This window comes from Diadema antillarum, unplaced genomic scaffold, assembly GCF_040938485.1.
Source record: "Diadema antillarum isolate AM-2024a unplaced genomic scaffold, OU_Dant_1.0 scf00000075, whole genome shotgun sequence".
Lineage (NCBI taxonomy): Eukaryota > Metazoa > Echinodermata > Echinoidea > Diadematoida > Diadematidae > Diadema > Diadema antillarum.
This window is the reverse complement of record NW_027270964.1, coordinates 4,006,807-4,028,553: the sequence shown is the minus strand read 5'-3', so window position 1 is coordinate 4,028,553 and position 21,747 is coordinate 4,006,807. Positions and strand designations below refer to the sequence as shown.

The following is a 21,747-nucleotide window of genomic DNA, read 5'->3' as shown; positions in this document are numbered from 1 at the left end:
CTCACTAGATATGTGGTACATACAGCAGTCAAAAGAAGGCTTTGGTCTTAATAAATTGTTTTTTTGTGACGTACGAATGTGTGCTTCAATTGCCCCTCCTTATCCTTTCTTTATCATTTTTTTTTTCTTTGGATAGAATCGTTTCATTTGATGGATGTTTGAATCATAACTCTAAATCTCATCCCCTCATCGTGTCTGTCCTCACAGCATGCAACAGTGGATAGGATAGGTCAGTGTATAGCTGTTTCAGGCCGCTATGGTCTGGCCCACTGTACCCTGGGCAGTAAGAGGTGGAAGATCTTTGGCAACGTGACGCAGGAGAAGGACATGTCAGTCAGTGGAGGGCTGTGCTGGTGGGGCGACTACATTGTAGCAGCCTGCTTTAATCACTACGAGAGCAGAGAAGAGGTGAGAGCCAACTTCTTTCTTGCACTTTTTTTTTTCCCACAGCAGACACTCTTACCATCTGCTGGAAAAGCAAGTTGAGCAGCAAGCAAGATTGGGCAGATATTTAATGGCAACCTACTGTATGTCTTGGCTGTCGAGCGGCATTTAGCAGTCATGATTTTCTAAATACAAGTGTACCAGTTGGTTTCTACACAACTTTGCTAATCTAAAGTTTGACTGAAGTTTTGTACTAATACAGTTTTCTGTTTGAGGCAAATTGTGCTAAAAGAATATTTGTAGCAAGTTTACATAATATCATGGTAACACAAACCATTCACATTTGTCATGGTTTCTTCTCTGCTGTAGTTACGAGTGTACCCCAGAGGCAGCAACCTGGACAACGCCTTCGCCTTCATCCTCAAGGTCCCATTCCAAGTGTTGCTGCTGAATGTCTTCAAAGACCTGGTGATAGTCTTTTGTGCAGACTACCACATATCACTCTTCAGCTTAGAGACCAAGGAAGGACCAGCCAGTAAGATTCTCATCAAGTCTATCTTTTTTATCATGGCTACTACTAAAACACTGATCAATTCAGTGCTTATTTACGTCGATGTAGGGCAATTTGTCAATCAGTTGCAATGAAAACATCTCGATGGAAGAAATTCATGAATTTGAATAACAAAGCAGTACCCGCTGCATGCTGTAAGGATTAGAACCAACACTTGCTTTCCGGCGAAAGCTCGGTGGTCTAGTGGAGATGACACCTGTCCGTTCATCAGGAGGTCGTAGGTTCGAATCCTGCTCGAGTATGTACGCCCATGATTTTTTATCATGGCTACTACTAAAACACTGATCAATTCAGTGCTTATTTACGTCAATGTAGGGCAATTTGTCAATCAGTTGCAAGACTATCTTTGCCTTACGTTTGATGGAGATGTGTCACACACATCACCAAAGCAATTGCCCATTTTAGTTTCATCCACTTTGAGTCATAGTTTATTTTCCGTGTTAGTGAATGAGATACAAAGTATAGCATAACAAGTGAACATCTATTATAAAAAAGAAATGTGGTGGCACTGCTCACAGGCATTAAGCACATAACATGAGTGAATTTGATTTCCATGATAAGATCAAAATTTCTGCAGATGAAGGTTTGACTGTCAAAGTAGGCCATCAACCTTCACTCTCAGGATGAGAAACCATATGGCCCAACAAATGTTTTGGACTGTTTAAAAGTTACAGAGGATAGATGTTTTTATGAACCCTTGACTAAAATGATGTGCATTATTTATTTTATTAATTGTGACATGATTAAAATTTGGCAGCAGTCATTTCCTCAGGATTATCAGGCCATCAGCACCAGTTCCAAGCTAAATGAACCACACACATGTTACAAGCTGCAATGCAATTTTCATACACAGATGATGCAGCTGAGCGCAGATGATCAAATGTTAATACTGGTCATTAGTGTTCTAACACCTGGTGAGAAGTCAATTTGGGCATTTAGGCAAAATAAAAGACTGGTCAAGTGAAAGCTTGCAGCCAGTCACTTGATTAGGATCCCTTTCACCATTTTATTAACAGTTTCTGTTCAAATCCTCCATTCACCATGTGCAAATTAGGCTACATACTTCACGTGGGAAGCATCTAGTATGACTTTGCTAAGAGATGAAAGATGTACATTGCTGGCTGATTCAAGATACAATGAATGAAGTGACGTGTACTTCTGTCTCTTTCAGCCCCAAGTGCAACTCTGACCAGGATACAGGACCTGTCTCTGGCTAACTTTGTGCCACATCCATCATCTCTTGTGTCCCTAACACTCACATCACTCAGGACTGAATCAGGTGAGTAGTTTGTCATTTAACTTCACCTTTCTAGAGCCAGCTTGCACATTATTCCCCCTTTCTCTCATGTGCCTCTTCTTCTTCACACCCATCTTGTCTTTGTCATTTGTATGCGTGCAAATGTGCCTATTAGAAACAGGAGTTGTAAAATGTACAATATAATATTGGCTCTCTTGCTTTGTTCCCTTTCAATTGGTTCCTTTACAGTTTCTTCAAATACACTATTTTGTTTTTGTTTTATTTTGTTTTTTCTTTTCAGAAGTTTTGGCACATTAACTTTTGTCATTTCAGCTATCATCATATCTGTTCTGTATCACAAAATATGATACGATTCACCAAATTGTTCACTTGTATAAATGGATGTGGCTGTTTAATTGTTCAGCATTATGTTATTTGCTTGTTCTTAATGCATCAATTGCAGCTATTTGTTTGTATTGACAAATAGAGATCATATTAATACCTTTTGTGTTAAACTTGTTCATGCAAGAAGTTTGATCTGAGCTTTTGGACTTTGTATCCCCCAGTGTCCACCAAGTTGACCAACCAGAGTTATGAGGCGGAAAGCCTTATCATCAACGTGGCTGGCCGTGTCTTGATGCTACAGAGAGACCGATCCAGAGTCCCTATGGCCAAGAATGACTACCATGACAGGAGGAAAAACAAAGAGGCTGAAGTAAGTTGGTTTACTTGGGGAAACTCCTGAAATCAAGACTACATTGAATGTCCTTTGCCAATTGGGGGTATCGCCAATACGCAGAGCACTGTTGTAGAGCCATGTCACAGATGCACTGTGAGAGAGCTTGGTAGCATAGTCGTTGTCTGGCTTGTGGCTTCGTTCAAACACGATTTAATGCAATCAATGTGTACATGACTGATTTGAGACCATTAAAGTCATAGGTTGCCACTGCAATGATGCAATGTGCTGGTCACATGATGAAAAGTACAGAAATCCTAAAAAATACTCCTGGATGAAAGTCATGACCTGCGTTGGTTGGTTGGTAGCTCTACCGCTACTTCCCCAACTCTTCCTGGTTGCATATACAAACTAGAAAAGCACTCCGAGAGCGCAGACTTCCGCCAAGCAGTTACTTTCCACCGATGATCTTGCTCTTCCATAGAGATCAGTGATTTCCACCCACTGAAAAATCGCCCTATTTCCCAATATAGAAGCCTTTGTTACGTCATAAACCCTCAGATGCGCGGCGCGCCTCGCCCCAGCAGAAACTAGAGCACGCACTTTAGTACGCGCATGAAAACTTCAAAAATGAGCAGCTTGATTTCCCAAGTTCATTGACCCTACGTGGTAAATTATCGAAAATCCTTCATAAAACCCGTAAAAATATCCGGATCACTACCAAAATGTAATCATCTGTTCCTTGTGTCATTCGCAACCTTTCCTGCAAGTCTCATTCAAATACAGTGTATGTTAACTACTTTTTGAGTTATTTTGTACACGCACAAACAAACAAACTAACTAACTAACAAACAAACCAATGGTAACGAAAACATAACCTCCTCCCTTGGCGGAGGTAATGATGTTCATGTGCTAGTCTAGTGAGTGAGATTCAGCCCAGACTGGATTTAACTAATGAGCCATGCCACAATGCATCTGAAACAGGATTGGCCAAGAGGCATTTGTGTATTGGCAATACCTCAAATGACATTCCTGTATTACCACTTCGCAAGCTGTTGAGGATGAGCTGATTTTGCCATTTTAAACACATATTACCCATTGACACCTGCCCGCGTATACTTAGGGAATAGTCTTCAATGGGTTTAGTGTATCAATGTGCTAAAGTTATCATATTCATGCTGGAAAAACCAACGTCAAGATAAAGTGTTTGGAGGAATTTGTTTGATGAGATTTTGGTATCATACTTGTTCTGTTGTAGATTCCATTCCTTGCTCCGATAGTCTTGGCCTCATCAGTAGAGAACATGTGGACCACCACGAGGTCTAGTTCTATCAAGCCACACCTCATGGAGTCCCTCTGGCTAGGCTGTGGAGCTGCAGGCATGAAGGTAAGGGCCTCCTCTTGCTCCTAGTGTCATTTTCTTCCATTTTCCATTTTTATGACAAAATCTTCATTGTCAGGTGAAGATAAGCAATATGGGCTGATTGTATGTGGCACCATTGCTTCTCAAAGTTGTTCTTGTGCTCATTTCATGTCAATGATGTCATGATAATCATGTGTGGAATTATGTATGACTGTCTGTTAATGCTTCTATGTGTGGATGCAGTATTGATTGTCTGAATAACAAGTCAATATTGTGAATGATGCGTTAAATGTGACCATGCATCACAAAACGAAAAAAAAAAGTCGCACGCACTGATTTTGTGTGAGGACTGAATGTACAGTAGGTGAAAAGGGTCAATTTGGTCAATCTTGACTTTTTATATTTTCTGAAAGAGCACGTCGTCTTCTACATTATGTAAAAATTTGGTATCATGAAATGAACAGGAAAGCGTGTTTTTTAGCAGTTTATCTGGAACACTTTTCTTAGAATAGTGTGATTAGGAGGGTCTTTAGAGTCCCCCTTTAATTTCTTTAAAAAACCCTGTATATACTCTTCAATTTTAACTCTAATAACTTTAGAAAGGAAAATGCTACTGCTTTGAAAGTTGGCATATATCATGAAGAGAACGTGTTAATAGAACATGCTCAGTTTTAGCTTAATCTGATAATCCCTTTGTTGTGGTTAAACCGATGGTTTTTATCCTGTTTTTTGTCCCATTCATTGCACAGGTAGCACGGCTTGGTAAAGATTAAACGCTTGAACAGACCCTGCTTTAGAGCCCCTTTTCTCAGTTCACACTTTTCTGGAGTGTGTGCTTTCTTTCCAATATTTAGAGAGGTTAGGAGAGTCCATTTGATATCAGTTATACATCATTTTAGAGCTTGAAGTCTGCTCTTTCAGAATATGCTCTTAACTAAAAATCCATGTCTGGCGACTTTTTATTTGTTTTGTGGTGCAGGGTCACAAATGATATTGAATCATTAGTACTTGTGATTTAATGAGCTGCGTGAACCTATTTATCTCACCTGAAAATACCACAAGGGCTCCTTCGACAACTACACTCCAGTTATTTGTACATGATAGCTAAATCCATCATATTACTGTCAAAGGATCTTAATTCCACTTTTCCACATTATTTTTCTTTTCTCAGGTGTGGCTGCCCCTCTTTCCTAACCAGTCTGAGAAACAACATCACAGCTTCCTGTCCAAACGCATCATGCTACCATTCCAACTCAGGATATACCCTCTGGGTGAGACTCTTCTTATTGCTTGTATTTAACTTGCATCAGACCATTTGTTTAGCTATCAGGTGGAGTATCTTATCCAGTGTAATCATAAGAGATGGACAGATTTCTTGCATCTTTACATTGTGAAATTTGGAGCCCATCACTTTAAAGTTTTTGCTGTTCTTTCTCGCTTGGGTTGACACACACACATTATGTACTTTTCAATAATTTTCTTTTCTTCCTCATCCAGCTGTGCTCTTCGAGGATGCAGTGGTGCTTGGTGCATCCTGCGACCTGCTGAACTTTGAACCCTTGACCCCAAGTGTAGAGAGGAGAAGTCGATGCCCCAGCTTGCCATTCACAACGTTAGAGAGAACAGTGAGTTGAAAGATGGTCATATATATTTCTCTCTTAACTCTGCCACGATTGTTCCACCGGTTTATCTTCTGGATATGCATATCCTTCAACTGTCTATGATATATGTGTATTGCATATATTTACATTGTTACTTTGGACTTCAGTAAATCTACATGTACAAGATAGAGTCAAATTTGATTAAATGAGTTAAAACTGCATATATAGTCCTTTCGATATGTACAATAACTGTGGATGTCTCATTCTTCCATTGTCATAGTTATTTTGGAGGCCTGTTTTGCTTGATCCAATAGATAAGTTGTTAACAAGAGGATCTAATATTTGCTCCCATGTTCTTAGATATGTTACATTTTCTCTTTAGATTACCTGCTGCTATAAGTAGATATTGATATGCACTTCTTGCTACCTACCTTAAAGGTCCTGTTTACCTTTGGGAACAGTGATTTTAAAAAAATTCAAGATATGGCATTTAATGCATATGTGTTGGTCTGTTGTACAACAAAACATACTATCATATAAAATTTTCGCGATAAAGCCTAAAATATAAGGAGATATCTGTATTCTAGTCAATAAACCGTAACTGTAGATGGTTTAGTTTTGAAACATTTCTATTATAACTATTGTTCACATTTTGTATATTTAACAATACTTAACATCGATTTTACCCATTCAAATTTTGGCAGTGGTTATTTCTATCCCTAACTCACATTTTAGAACTATTTTAAAGCACTAATGCTGGCTGTTTGTTTCATCTGCAAATGGTAAATTATGCCTTTAACTATCATAGATACAATAGACAAATAGTTTAGGTTTTCCTTGGGATACATTTATGATGTTAGAAATGTTTATGTAGCCAGCAGCTCATAAGCACCTTTCTTGGAGCAGGTTAACAGAACAAACCTGGCATGGAAAGTGATGTGGCTTACCAGCAGCTGTTCCATCCAAATTGATAAAGAAAAAGAAAACATCAATCAATCAAATGTTAGAGAGAGTCAGGAATTCTGAATCCTTGTTTTATAGTATTGGTACTATTACATATCTTTTGCAGAAGTTGTGTTCAGTTATCTGTACTAGCTCATTGTGCTCTGCATTTCTTACAGACACAAATTTATCTACATCATATACTGAGGCAGCTACTGAGGAGAAAGTAAGTATGGATCTTATTTCTTTCATGCTACTTTATGCATACTATTCTCTATATTTGGATGCATTTGATAAACATTCGACCTAAAAAATTTGTTGGGCAAGGCTTTCATTGACACAATGTAGATTGATTCAGTTGAAGTACTGTAAAACGAGAAATGTTCGCGTGCATTTTAATTTCGCGAATTTCGTGAGCACGAAGATTTGCGAAATTAAAATGTACGCAAAAGTTCTTGTCTACACTATATGCATTGAATACCAGTTCCAGTTCGCAAAAATTTCATGCCGCAAAAAAGGCCGTCGCTTCCAATTCGCGAAAAATTCATGCCGCGAATATATCATGTTTTACAGTATAAAAATACTGCATACTTGGGAAGTTTATTCTTGTTTATTGTATTTTTGTATACATTTCAAAATGTAAAATCTATGTTTTTCTTTTCACTTTGGTCCAGAAAGAACCCCCTTGTTTTATTTATTGAGGGCAATATTTCAACACAGTCAGCAAAACAGATGGTAGAGCATTTTACCAATCTCAGTTTGTGTTAAGATCCTTGCTTTCAAAGAGTACTGGCTGGCTGTATCAGTGTTAGCCAGCTGACTCTTACCTGGTATACTTAACTCATTTCCATGTGTGATTAGTATGAGCACATTTTAAGAATGAGAATGTTTAGTGGAGGATTTTAGTAATTAAAAATGTGAGATCTTGTTCAGTCTTTCTCCAGCCATGGACATTGATGATTTGATGGTTGGTAGGTATGTAACATCCAGATCACTACAGCAAAATGTTTTGGTTAAAGGGCTGGCCTTTCTCCCCCTTGAGGTGGTACTCAACTACAGGTTAGCTCAGTGGGCTTCTGTTGGGCACGGTTCAAACTGTTCGTCATGCTCCAAATTAGGTTCTAGATTGGTAGTGCAATGCCTGCATGCAATGAGCTAAAAGTGGGTGCAGGGTCTTTGATAAATTCATATCAATTCATCCCTCTTCCCTGCTATATCCAGAGAAATTTCCCCACAGGTTCTTCTCATGATATGTACTGAATTTACTCTTAAGAATGGTACATAGAATACAAGTTTTGGAGCAATAAGTGGATGATATGCCATGTCTGTCTTGCAGTTATTTCATGGACTTCAGAGAGTGGTGCTTTGGATATGTCAGTGAGGATGAGAGGGTGCACACTTTGAAATGCAAACGGCAGTCTGGAGTAAAGATTCTGAGATATGGATGATGATTCTTGATGAGAATTGTGAAAGTCGTCATATGAAGAGTGTATTAGCTCATCATTGCTTGTATGTGTTAACTAGATTGAGTAGCCCCATTGGTAGCTTGTGATTCCCGACTGGATTGATGTTTGCTTTGAGATAGTACACATATTGAAGCTTAAGTGTGCAACAAAAGGTAACATAATGAAACTTGCCTAGGCACCTTGTAAGGGGACAAGTACAATGTAAGTGATAGGAATGCCTCTCAGAATTCAAGTAGGCTCCGAGGAGAGTTAATCAAACTCATGTAGGCACTTCCTTTAGGACAATAACGCAAGATGGTGACTTGCTGAAGCTCACCAAGGCACCTTGTCTGAGGCAATGAGACACCTTGGTGCTGTGGCAAGCCACCCCATCCAAACAAAAGCACCTAGGAGAGATTTGAGGAGTTGCCCTTACATCTTCTTGTCCCACAGAAGGAACCGAGTCAAGTTTCAACAAGTAACCTTTTTGAGGCACAGTAAGAATCTGTATACAGTGTACATACCAGCTGGTAGAGTTTGTCCAGAGTGCACCGAAAGGAGGAAGCGTTGGGCCAGTCCCCACCTGACTCTGTTCTCTCTCTAACTGTGTCTCCCCCTACAGCCTAGGCATGCATGCCCTTCAGATCGCCAGGAGCTGTATGTCCCTACCCTACTTCTCTCACGTCCTAGAACTCATGCTGCATGAAGTACTGGAAGAGGAAGCCACAGCCTCAGAACCCATACCAGGTATACTTATCTCACTCTAGTCATGATGTGTCTCCTCCTCCTCATGTGACCAAGCTTTCTGAGATGCATGTAAAACTGGCCTTAAAGACACAGGGAATCAGGCATGTGATACATGCTATCAAACTGTTGTGCGGTTCCAGCAGAACTGTTTTTGAGACAAGTATTTGCCTTTGATATTAATTATTCACATACACTCAAATATGCTCATTGCAGTGAGCTTTAAAACTGCCAATCATTTGCCTCACTCAGCACGTCAATTACTCCATTTAGATTGATGATGCACTCTACATTGATTGCTGTTTACTAAAATTACAATCAGCTCGTCTTATAACCCTTAGATCACAAAATACACATAAACACTGTAGCCATGGCAAATAGGCTCTGATGATGTCATGTGTAATGTGAGATGATCATATGAGGTGAGCTCACTTTATTGTACCAAACAGAAAAGCCACACATATGATTAAACCAAGTAGACTGTAGTTCAATATGTCATGTGAGTAATCACCCTAATGACACACCTCCTGGAAATAGAAAAAATTTAAATTGATATGATTGTTATTGTTTGGATTATCCCCTGATGTGTACTCACCATACATGATGGCTGTTTTTCAATAGCGACCTTGTTATATGGGGTCATTCATGGCTCATGCATGGGGTATAGAGTCAACTGCATTGCCTCTCCCCACCCCTAATGTTGTATTTTAGGAGAGGTAGCCTTTGGGCAGGATGGGTGAATTTCAGTGATATTGATACTGTTGCCAACTTTGTCAGTATGACTCCGCTGATGTTAAAACCATTATTTTTGTTTGTGTTTCTGTAGATGCCTTATTACCACGAGTAGTAGCCTTCATCCAGGAGTTTCCTCAGTATTTGGAGACAGTGGTCCACTGTGCTAGGAAGACAGAGATTGCACTGTGGCCATACCTCTTTGCCTCTGTCGGAAACCCTCAGGATCTCTTTGAGGTTAGTCTAGAGATCACTGGTGTGTAGTGAATGTGTGTGATTGAAATGTTTTATGCTACAGTGCGGCCTAAGTCTGATTACACTGTAGCCAGATGTCTAGCTACAGTGTGGTCTGATGTCTTGTTACAGTGTGGCCTGATGTCTGGCTACAGTATGCTCTCATGTCTGGCTACAGTGTTGCCTGGCTACAGTATTGCCTGATGTCTAGTTAAAATGTGGCCTGATGTTACGCTACAGTGTGGCTTAATGTCTAGCTACAGTGCAGCCAGATGTCTAGCTGCAGTGAAGCCTGGTGTCTAGCTATAGTGTGGCACATTTATGATGTCCAGTTCAGCAACAGGTGTGTAGTCAGGATATGGAAGGAGTGATGAATGTGATACTTTGGTGACAACTAGATTGAATATTACAAAGTAATTATAGTTTTTAGGATAGAAAACTAGACCAACTAGAATAACTAGAGTGAATTTGATGTAATCATTATTGCTGTCTGTATTATTCAAAGTACTGTAGAAATTGCAATGAGAATTCAAAGTGAATATATTTGTCCAGCATAATGTTCAGTAAACCAGTACATGTCAGTTGTTTATAACCACTGATATTTTACCTGCAAGGTATTTCTGAAAGGCAGACAAGCTGAATGTAAAGTACATGACACTTGGGTTACATTACTACCATAGCTTGCAATGCTGCAACTGTGAATTGATTTCTGTGGTGGTAATACATGCATCTATGCTCTTATCCTTGACATTTACCAGGAGTGTCTGAGAACAGGCAGCCTACAGACAGCAGCCTCCTACCTCATCATTCTACAGAACCTGGAAACGGTCAAGGCCAGCAAACATGTGAGTTCTTCTTTCACCCTGTTTGCACCCATGAAGCTAGCCACAAATTTCCAACCTGTTTCACTGACTACCCACCCACCCACAAATGACTAGCTGTTGTGTAAGCCTTTAGGCAATAGTATCTCAGTCCACACAAATGTCACTGTCATTCAACAAGGGTGGGGAGGATAACAGTTCTTTCTTAAGCAGCTGCATCAATACATTCGTGCTGATCAGTGAACGAAGCATTGTGTTGATTGAAGGGAGTAGTTCCTTTATCAAACTTTATTTACCATGTACTTATGAATGCCACAAACACCTACACACCAGCACTAGGTTACATTGTTATTTCCTTCTGATTTGCAGCCCATCAGTGAAAAGAATTTTACCCACATGTTATATTATGACCCCATTTGTAAATTTGTTACAACTTGGCACAACACATGATATCATGTAAACACTCTAGCATATGAAGGAGAGTGCCAGACTGTTATGTAAGACGTGTGGGACCCAGTTCCTGCTCCATTATTTTTTCTCTTTGGAATGGAAGATTTGTAGACTGTTTCAACAAGAGATGCTTCTTTTAGTATGAAACAATCCCCTTCCCTGTTCTTTTCATCAGATTTGTGATTTGAATATGTCAGGGTGTCTTGTTTTAAGATGATGAGTATATAATGTGATGTAAGATGATGAACACATACAATGTGACTAGATGTAAGATGATGAATGCATACCTAGATGTAAGATCGTGAATACATAAATAGATGTGAAATGGTGAATGCATGACTAGATGTAAGATGGTAAATATATAACTTTATGTACAATGGTGAATGCATAACTTAATGTTGTCTACCTGTATTCCTACAGCATGCCACTCAGCTGCTTGATGCAGCCCTAGAACACTGTGAGTGGTCTTTGTGCAGGGACCTACTTCGCTTCCTGCGGGCCATTGGTTCTGGGGATGGGGACTCGGCCCGCACCCCTCCTCCGCTGGCCAACCATCACATGTTCCCCCTTGGGGTGGGGATGGCGGCTGTGTCGGGGAATGTCCCCAAGACTCGAGGCAGACATCCAAGTCACAGCTCCAAGGCTAGCCTGGGGTCAGAGAAACAGGCTGAACAAAGCTCAGGGGACAAGAGGTAAAGGGCTATCCTCATTTGGTCATATACTTTCATTGTATAATGGTAACAAGTAGACACGAATTCCTAAATCCCTCAAGGATGTAAGTGTAGGGGTCCTAAAGCTGCTCTGTTATGACCCTCTTGATTTGTTTCTTTTTTTAATGATTAGTAGTGTGACAGTCATATAGAGGTAGAAGATTAAGAGACAAATATAAACAATTGAGAATGTTTGCAAAATGCAATTTATAATAGTTTACCCCCACCAAATGAAGTTGGAAGGGGGTATGCTATGAATTGGGTTGGGTGGCAGGCAGTCAGTTTGGTGCAGATGTTGCAAATCAAACTGCTTCTCAAGTTTTCAGGCGATTCGAGAGAGATTTGGCACACATGTTGAGCTTGATGTAAAGTTGTGCGAGACATATTTTTCAACAGCAGCAGAAAGTATGTAGCCATGGTAAGAGCACATCATTAGGCTTTAATATTAATCACCTACAATGATTTGTCTAGATGTATCCATAGCAACAGTTTAAACTTTGGTATCGACAGTGGTAGTTTGCATTATAAGAGGACATTGTTGCCTCCCATTTGTATTGCTCACATCGCTATGTCTGGTGTCCTTTCATTGTGTGTGTGTGTGTGTGTGTGTGTGATATTAGGAGTTTGTCTAGACAGAACAGCCTGCCAGACTCCACAGCAGAGGAGTTCTACATAGATCTCATCCTGTCTAGACACGCCAAGAAGCTGCTGACAGCCTACAGGTTGAGGGAGCTAGGCATGTTTGCTGGCTACCTGGACTTCAAGCTCACCTCATGGTTGGTGAGGGAAAGGTGAGTGGTCTTCACAGGGAAGGAGGGAGAGGAAGGAGCTTTATCAGTGTTGTGATGTACCCGTGTCAAAACCATGGCAACCACTATCTTTCAATAGCTGTTGATATTACAGCTTGCAATGAAATGCCCCTTCATTGACAGGATTTTCACAAGATTGTGTCTTGCAGATTTTAAAGAAAATTTAGTAAATGGATTAAAGTTAATGCAAAATGGAATTGAATTATACAATGTTACTGGAGAAGCTCAGTCCTCATGTGACGAATGTAGTTAATTGCAGAACATGTGTCTACATAGAATTTTTGAATGTTTCACCTGTTAATACAGAGTTTAAGGCATTTTGATTCCTCTGTAGTTTTCAAACATTCATAACTCACTGACATGAAGTGATTTTGTGATATTAAATGGACTACATTCATCATGCGCAACTGGTCACTCACGGATCATAATGTTATCATATAACTTATGCAGCAAGGATCAAAATTTTTACATTGTGAGCAGTTAAGTCACTGCAGGTAATATAATTCCAGTACTTGACTGGCTCCTGACGGGATGTATAATGCTTAACTTTACAACCATCCAAATTGGTGTGAGTCCATGCCACAATGAAATTATGTTTATTTATGTATACCATAGTATGACAAATATTGCCTTATCTATCATTGTGATATAACACTTGACAGGCCCTTGAGAGTTATATCTTCCCATTGAGGCAATATTTTCCCTCAGTGCTGCACACTTCATGAAAATTATTCTCTTGGGGTAAATATATCTCCCATAGGGATGTAAAGTGTTATATTACATCTCCAAAAAGGCAATATCTGTATGATATAGCAACAATAAACAATGTTGATAGTCCCTGATGCTCCTAGTCCAGTGGTGTCATGGATGTTATTGATATCTTGAAAATAACAGGACAAGAGTGGCTAGAGTGGACAGCTTTGTGGATGCCTTGCAGAGATTACACTCAGACTTCAACTGGCCTCTACCCTTAGTGGGAAGTCCCTCAGGGAGTAAACATGGTAGGTTCATATTTCCCTTTAAACCTCAAATGATGTCATTCTCTTTGTAAGTCTTCAATACACAGCAGTCATATGCTTGAATGGTTTCTTTCCAGTTCAGTTGTCACGGTGAATGAGAAGTTTAAAATTGAAGATGAAGTGAATGGAAGTCAGGCTCTTTGTATTGAAAAAAATTGTATCATTGTGCAATCTTTCATATGATATCATTTACTTGTGAAAAATAACAAATATCTATATATTTCAGGAAGGCAGCTTGAGAGGAAATTTGATGAGAAATGGGCATTTATCTTCAGTATTACTTTACTTTCTGCAGTCATACATGCCAACTTTGTGAATTAGTAGTTTGCTCAGCGCTATAGGAAGATTGTATTGAACCCACCCAACACAAAACTATGCCTCGGTCACTCTCGCTTCACAGTGTCCAGAGCCACTACGCCATCAGGCAACCCACTGAATGGAGTCCACACACCGGCTGAGTCACCTTCTTCCCCAGACAACCTATTTCCTTCCGTCGGGTACGGTGGAATGGGTCGTGGAAACACCCAGACCAGAGCTACCACCCCTCCCAACACTGCCGTTGCTGCCGCCAGTGGCAGCAACAGCAGTAGTGGTCAAGGGGGTGTGGTAAACCACAAGCTGTTGCGGACCCAGAGCACCCTGTCTGAGAGTACAAACAGTGAGACGAGGACGGAGGAGGCCATGCTCAAACATCCCTCAGCAAAAGGTGAGTGTCTGTAGAGTTTGCACAGCAGCCCAGGTGCTGGGTCACTTTACCAATGATGGAAAACTAGTTTAGTTCTGTGAATATTTTAAACATTGAGGGTGGCCTTCTTGATTGCTGTCTGTGACTACTCGCTAAAGTTTTCAAACTTTGTCGGCATAGTGACGGAGGAGATGTCCCACTTAGTGCTGCAGATCACCGACACTTGATTAAATAGCAAAGTTTTGTTTTAATTTCGTAAAGAAAGAGTTTCATGCCATATTATAACTTAATACATTGAGATGAAAGGAAATGTGTGATATTTACATTGTATTTTCTCTTTGCAACATTTTGTTTCTTAGTGTGTGCGTGTCATTCTGCGCACAATAGAAATTTCAGAAAAGTTGCTTTCATCTGGAATGGAACGTGATGTGCACTGTACATTAAACTTGTTCATCATAATTTTCCATTTCATTCACATTCCACATGACACCTATTAGACCGTGGGAGTATAAATTATCTGCTGGACACTAACAGGCGTTTATCTGCATTCTCAGGATCTGACGAGACCAGCATTGGCACTACGGAGGCCTCTGAGGGCAGCCTTCTAGGAGAGGGGGACAACAATCTGGAGGACAGTTTTTGGTCCAACAACGTGACTGTGGACGAACTGGAGCAGTTCTTCAGGGAGATTGTCCAGAACGGACCAAAGCAGTCGGAAAGGGAACTCAGGTTAGCCAGGATTCTCTCAACTTGCCCTAGACTGGTAGACAGCCTTCAGAAAGGTTACTTACCATTTCAAAGACAGCTAGAGTTTTAATGACATGTAGAAATAATCTGGTTAAAAGAAATGTTTCTCTCCTACATAATAACAGCCAAGTGTAATCATAAACAAACTGTCGCATAGCTAACTCCCTTGCTGTTTTCACTTGAGTGTGAATAAATGATTTAGTGAATAAGATTATTACTTGGATTTTTTCTTTCTTTCAACAAACCCCTGTGCAGTACAGGGCACTTCACTGGCAATGAACACAGTTATAACAAAATTTCCCTACAACCAAATAAACTTAAGATCCCCAAATTGTAATCTTTATATGTCTATGTATACTTTGTTTTTCGGCTATAATGGAATTTAGATGTAACGAAAGAAAATGGCTGGTCCTGTGGACGTCAATTTCATGGGAGTCGCTTGTATTATCCCTCTGTGATGATCCACTGCCGTGTCTTATGTAATCATTCAGACAAGTTGTTCATATCTCAGTATATCCAGAGCAGATGTAACCTGACGTACTTGGACATGTGAGATATACTGGATATCAGACGTTTGGTTTGGGAGTAGCACATTGTATCATCATGTACACTGTGTTGACTTTATGTACTGACACTAAGGCATGGAGCAGTATAAATGAAATATTGGAATATTTGTCTGTTGTTTACGAAATTTTGCAATGACTGTAGACGTTATCAAAGTGAAATGGTGTAACATGATGTATTTTGTGTTTGATGTAGGTACCTGTTGAAGATAGTCTTAGAGTCATCATGCCTGGAGTGGGGTCTACTGATAGCCATCATACTACGCGACCGGTCAGCTCTCAGCCAGGTGGTCAACATTGCCAGTTTGGGGGAAGCCCCGAGTGATGTCGTCACCAGGATGAAAGAGGGACTTTCCCACCTGGAAGTCTGGGCTGACACTGACTGGTGAGACTCACAGTCTTTAATTCTCGTAGCAACCTTCTATGTAAGACACTTGGGGATAGTCTCATCCAAAGTGCTCCCACTCTAATTCTAACATCAGTTTACCAGAGAGATGTGTCACAATGGTTGTATATGAATTCTCTGTCTCCAAAACATAGCCTTACTAAATATGAATGAAATGATGGAATCTCTAGCCAGAATTAATTCAAACTCTGTGTTGTAGATGTATGCATGAAGTGTTTGGTATCTTCGTCATAAAAAATTTGCCATCAAACCAACCTAAAGGCACATGCTATTTAATTGACATGCTTTGCTTGTTTTATTAGATTTCCTTTTTTTATCATTTGATCCGTGTAATGATATTTGCTGTGCCACTGATTGACACTTTCTGTTAATTTTACAGAAACCTTAATTTACTCAATCTCATCATAACCAGATTTCCCAAAATATCAATTATCAAATAATATTTGTACAGGTACATTAATAAGTACTTGATACTGTTTGCTATCACAAAACTATGATGATGACAACTCCTATGAAACTACTGCTATGAATCTAGAAATATATTAGGAACAGCTTGCAAAGGGAAACTTTTGATAGCTGTGACACTAAAGTAATTGATATATACATCATAGTGAATGACCATTTTTGTTTGCTTCCTTCAGCCCTGCCTACAAACCCCTCCTTCTTGCCATCAAGCCCCAGGCCAGCGTCCTGGCAGACATCTTGGAGCGGTCTCCCTCGCCTAGCCGGTCTAGGTCCTCCTCCGCCTCAGAACACTCGAGCAGCGAGCTCAAGAGACTCAGCTCCAGAGGGAGCCTGGGCGAGCCCGAGACCTGCGAGGACGAGGTCTTTGAGGAGGAAGGGGAGGAGGAGAAGGAGGACTCTGCCTGCATCATCTCATGACACAGGGGGGAGATTACCCCATGCCCCCTGGCTACCCACCGGCTGAATCCTCTCTGACGAAGCTTGCAGTTCCTACTGTGATGTGTGTGAATTGGGCGGAGAGAGAAATACCCTAAGACCAAACTTTGGAACCTCCTTGAACCCGTTTTGAAAGCTCTTTCTGTTCGTACTGCTCAGGCTCCCCTCTTAGATTTCACCCAAGCAAAGCCCTGACTGTCTCTGTTCTCTTGGTAATTGAGTTCCCCTCTGATAAATAGTCAATGCTTTTGAATACCACATTTACATGGAAGCGCAAGTGTGATGAATGCAAAAATGCGTGTTGTGCAATGTTTATCGACGGTGGTTGGTTATGTCTGCTGGTTTGTTTATGTTAGGTGGCATTGACCTGCAGCGCCTGATAACGAATTGGATTGCCTTTGCTATGTTCTGTCTGTTTATACAGAGCCTAATGCTACTTGAAGTTTCTTGAGGAGGCTTCAGGAACCAACTTTTGCTTAGCATATAGTTGCTGGGGTGACAAGACCTCATACAAGATGTATCTGAAATTTTGGTGAAAATGACTTTTTTGGATTAATGGTCAAATAATGGGTTAAGTGATGTCCTGGCCAAATCCCAACTGTCTTTCTCCAAAAATGAAGCCACCATGGCATGTCAAAAGATAGGCTCTCCCATTCGCTATAGTGCTTTGGCCGCCATGTTTTTTGGCTCTCCTGAACATTTGACATTTTGTAGATACGAGGTCTTGTCGCCCCAGCAATGATATGTTGGTTAAGAGAGCCCTGGAAAGAGAAGAATTAGATTGAATTGGGAACTGGTATCGGGACTGAAGAGAAAACACTAGAAATTGGAGCAAATGGAAATAAAAACGAGAACAGAGCATGTTATGAGGAAGTGAAGAAAATGAAAGTTAGAGATGAATCAGGGAATGGTTCAAAATAAACTCTGGTTGATATGTCATGGCACAAAAAGATGTTGACTTGCATGTATGCACATCTCACAATTGAAGCAAGCATTTGCATAAACGCTTGATACTTTGTTTTCTTGGCACTAAGGTGTAAAATATCCAAATACATAAAGAAATTGTGCACGTTGCCCTCATTCGCTTTTCTGTGTGGTGTATTATTCTTATATTTTAAGGAAGCACAAAGTCTGTCTAATGCATCCCTCCTAATGCTAATGTGTGCACTACTCTGCTTGTAAGTGGATCTGATGTTTGTATTGTATGTTGAATAAGTGACGAGGTAGACACTATAAATGCACAATGCATGCCTAAGATTCCGGATGTTATGTCAATAACCCATAGAGAAGAACACATGTGCATCTCTGTGGGATAGACTCACTGTCCTTCTCCACAGTAAAGAGGTCACTATTGAAAAGAAGCCAAAGAAAGGATAACCAGACTGACCATTTAACTGTAGACCAAGGTCACTCCTGATTTGCTAAGTGGACCCCAATCCACCAGACTGAAAAGAGCTTCATAGTTGAATGCTGATGATTCAAATCTTCAGATGTTAGTTGAGCTGGAATCAGAACAATGGCAGTTTGGCTTTATTTCCTGGTTGATGTGGTTCCCCAGTTGACTTTAAAGACTCTGTGTAAGCCTTGGGCTGTACGACCAGCAGTGAAGTGGATCTACCCTCAGCCTGTTACACATTTCCTTGTTCTCTTGTCAGCGTTGTGTGTGGTTATGTAAGCTGTGACCTCTAGTCTATAAGCAGGGTATTAACTCACGCACTGTGCATACCTCACTGCTAATAAATGTTCTCAAATGCATGTTCGGGGAGAACTGTGCTGAGTGATGTTCCATATCACTGTGCCGTTACTTTTATTTGCAACTCACAACATTATTTGTTTTCTAGATAAATCAAAATGCAGCCTATGAAGACATGGGCTACTTGGGACACATCAAACAGTCAGATAGGCATGTGAACCAAGCACTTTGGACCCCTGTTAATGTTGGTAGGGACACCACTCTTCCCTTTGCTATAGGCAGCCTCTTGTTGAGGACAGCCTCTTGATGTTCATGCCAACTACTGGTAATGTTATATGGGACCAGACAGCAATACATATTCCTCATCAACTCGCTACATGTTTACTTACTTTCATTTCATGTCTTTGTATGTGCCCAAAATAAAGGAATTAAAGCCAGAGCATCATCACATGTATACATGACAGAGTAGCAAAGTGTATTTTGCTTTACGTAGTTTAGGCGATCTGATAGAAAACTTCACAGGAAATTTCCAGCGAAACTTTCAGCGAAACTTCCTGCATGCATTTAGGAAGTTCCTCACTTCTTGTGAAGCCACGCTTAGTTTGATGTAGTGTGGCCGCACACTGCTGAAACTCTGAGTAGTTTGTCACTTGATTAGGTCCATTTTGTTTGTTTTTTTTAATTCTGCACTTTGCGCATCGTTATGCATGTTGTGCATTTTGCATTTTTTATATTGAAGGAGGGCGCGTGGTTTTTTGCCCACGTGGAGCATGCATATTAGAAACTGAAACTACAGGTAGTTTTGCATCATGCAAACTGTGCTTAGTTTTGTCATTGGTGTGATCATGTGCTCAAACTTCTGAAAGTTTTTGGGAAGCAAACTACGGAACACATACACTGTAGTTTCGTATCGTCTGATCGCACCTAATTACACTGGGGCTGAAGCAACACTCTCTTGCAAAGAGATACTTGCATGTGTGTGATATCGTTATGAGTGAGCTTCCCTCATGGCAATTTCATGTCCTCATAGACTTCATGCTGTGATACATTTCGTTGAAACTCAAGATAATGATTTATAAAAAAGAAAAGATGAAATCAGCATCATGGCAATATGCGCATTGTAAGTAGGTGAAATTCAGTATTAGTATGAGGTCTGTGCTGAAAGAATATTATTTTCAATGAACTATCTTACATTGGAAATCAATTTTTCAGAGTCGTGCTCAACGAATTCTTTGTAACAAAAGTTTGCAGCGCAGTGTGAATGCAGTCTGACATAAGGCTTTAGGAGTCTGTGGACCACATGTGATGGTGTCATATTGGCTTGTCATGATGCTATGTGTTTGTGCTCGACAGTAATGTGATTTAAGAGAATACTGCTGCCATGATGAACTTGCAATGAAAACGAAAACCAACAGTATTGTGATTTGTATTAGTGAGCAATTGGATTCATGTTTCTTTTCCTTGTGTTTGATCCACTGTGTCCTTAGAGGTTGGGATCCTGTGAGTTAACTGAATTGAAATCATCAATGGAATGTGTGTAATGTCATGCTGTAACGGGAGCATCGTGGGATCTTATTTTTGTTATTTCTTTTAGCTTTCTTATTGCCAATATGCCTGAATACTTGGGGTTTCCTATCTTTTCATGACTATATCTTCAGTGCAAATATCTGTAAAATAACAAGTGTTTAAAAAGCTAATTTATAGAGTTCCTGCACTCTCAGTCACTGGTATTACACCAGATGGAGCTTGTATAGGTTTTGAAGGGTATTATCATATACTTTGTATTACCACAGGGTTATATCATATATTTTAGCGTGTCTGTTTATCTGTTTGTACATTTCATTCTAATCCAGAGATGCAGCAATCACTGAGAGTTTACAAAACCATAGTGGCTCCTCATGCTGTAGTGTGTCTTTATTTGTGTCTGTATCTTTTTGTTAAACAGTCTTGAGAATTTTATCCCATTTTACGTAATATCGTTTTAGCATGAGCACTTTGGTTGTACGTGTACTACGTTAGTAACTGAAATTGATGTGTAAGCCTGTGTTGGAACAAAATTTGACTTACTTTTCCTTTAATAACAGTATTTATGGATAAGAGCTTGGAATGGACTCGACACGTGATATGAAATGGAATGAATATAGAACTCTCTATCTAATCGCACTGATTGTCATTCCTTATTCAGAGAACTTTGTGTCTCAACAAATGCCTGTATATCAGATTAAATTGTGTAGCAGAGTAGGAATAAGCCTGCTGCTTTTACATATTTATATATTTTTTTCTTCGTCTGTTTTTGCATCAATTAGTCTGTAGCAGTTTACTGAAATTATATTTTGATACAATTTAATGAGAAGTATTTTTTATTTCATATATCAGTGAATCTGATCATGAGAGTGATTTGAGCGTATCAAAAGACTGAACTGCTGTGTAAAGAGCTGGCATAAGAGCTGAAATAGCAAGATGGACAAATAGAAGTAAAGTCTTGTCATTGATTCTTCTTGTCCATGACATGATTTTTTAGAAATCAGTGATAGCCCCGTTCGGTGCAACTTTGTTGTGCATCATTTGATGTGGGACTTACATGATGATGATTCATTTTGACACCTGTTTGAATTATGACCAAGTTGATATAGGAATGAACTCCATTGTGAAGTCTATGGTAAGTCGTATAGTATCCCTTGTATGGCTTGTTAAAAGGAGTCTCCACATTCCCGAACATGGGTGTGTATTCAACCATGCTTTCTCATTCCAAATGTTTGTTTGTTTTCCATCATATGTCACATCCCTGCCTCGCTGATCACTTTAAAAGTGGAAATTTTCACATGAGTAATTTTTCGTGCTCGGCCGGGTAAGATGAGTTTCGCTCTATTTAAATTCCACAGAATCAAAATATGAACTACTATTACATATGACAAGCAGTAAAATTTATGTGCTTTTATTTTCGCACTAGTATCACATCACGTGAAATGCGCAACAATTTCCACAATGCAACAATTTCCACTTTTATAGTACTGT

At 39.9% G+C, this 21,747-nt stretch overlaps 1 protein-coding gene across 1 annotated transcript in view; it reads left to right on the top strand.

The window, feature by feature from the left end:
* LOC139717450 (guanine nucleotide exchange factor subunit RIC1-like) overlaps positions 1 to 20,866 on the top strand; it is a 72,066-nt gene extending 51,200 nt beyond the window's left edge. Inside the window, exons 14-31 of the mRNA XM_071628956.1 lie at positions 208 to 408; positions 754 to 919; positions 2,127 to 2,234; positions 2,759 to 2,907; positions 4,127 to 4,255; positions 5,403 to 5,502; positions 5,729 to 5,856; positions 6,954 to 7,000; positions 8,842 to 8,966; positions 9,790 to 9,932; positions 10,688 to 10,774; positions 11,621 to 11,892; positions 12,531 to 12,701; positions 13,614 to 13,720; positions 14,139 to 14,444; positions 14,978 to 15,152; positions 15,930 to 16,118; positions 16,781 to 20,866. Of these exons, the coding sequence (XP_071485057.1) occupies positions 208 to 408; positions 754 to 919; positions 2,127 to 2,234; positions 2,759 to 2,907; positions 4,127 to 4,255; positions 5,403 to 5,502; positions 5,729 to 5,856; positions 6,954 to 7,000; positions 8,842 to 8,966; positions 9,790 to 9,932; positions 10,688 to 10,774; positions 11,621 to 11,892; positions 12,531 to 12,701; positions 13,614 to 13,720; positions 14,139 to 14,444; positions 14,978 to 15,152; positions 15,930 to 16,118; positions 16,781 to 17,021 (2,844 nt within the window). The 3' untranslated portion in view covers positions 17,022 to 20,866. The remainder of the gene's footprint in view (positions 1 to 207; positions 409 to 753; positions 920 to 2,126; positions 2,235 to 2,758; positions 2,908 to 4,126; positions 4,256 to 5,402; positions 5,503 to 5,728; positions 5,857 to 6,953; positions 7,001 to 8,841; positions 8,967 to 9,789; positions 9,933 to 10,687; positions 10,775 to 11,620; positions 11,893 to 12,530; positions 12,702 to 13,613; positions 13,721 to 14,138; positions 14,445 to 14,977; positions 15,153 to 15,929; positions 16,119 to 16,780) is intronic.
* Positions 20,867 to 21,747: the final 881 nt, after the last annotated feature.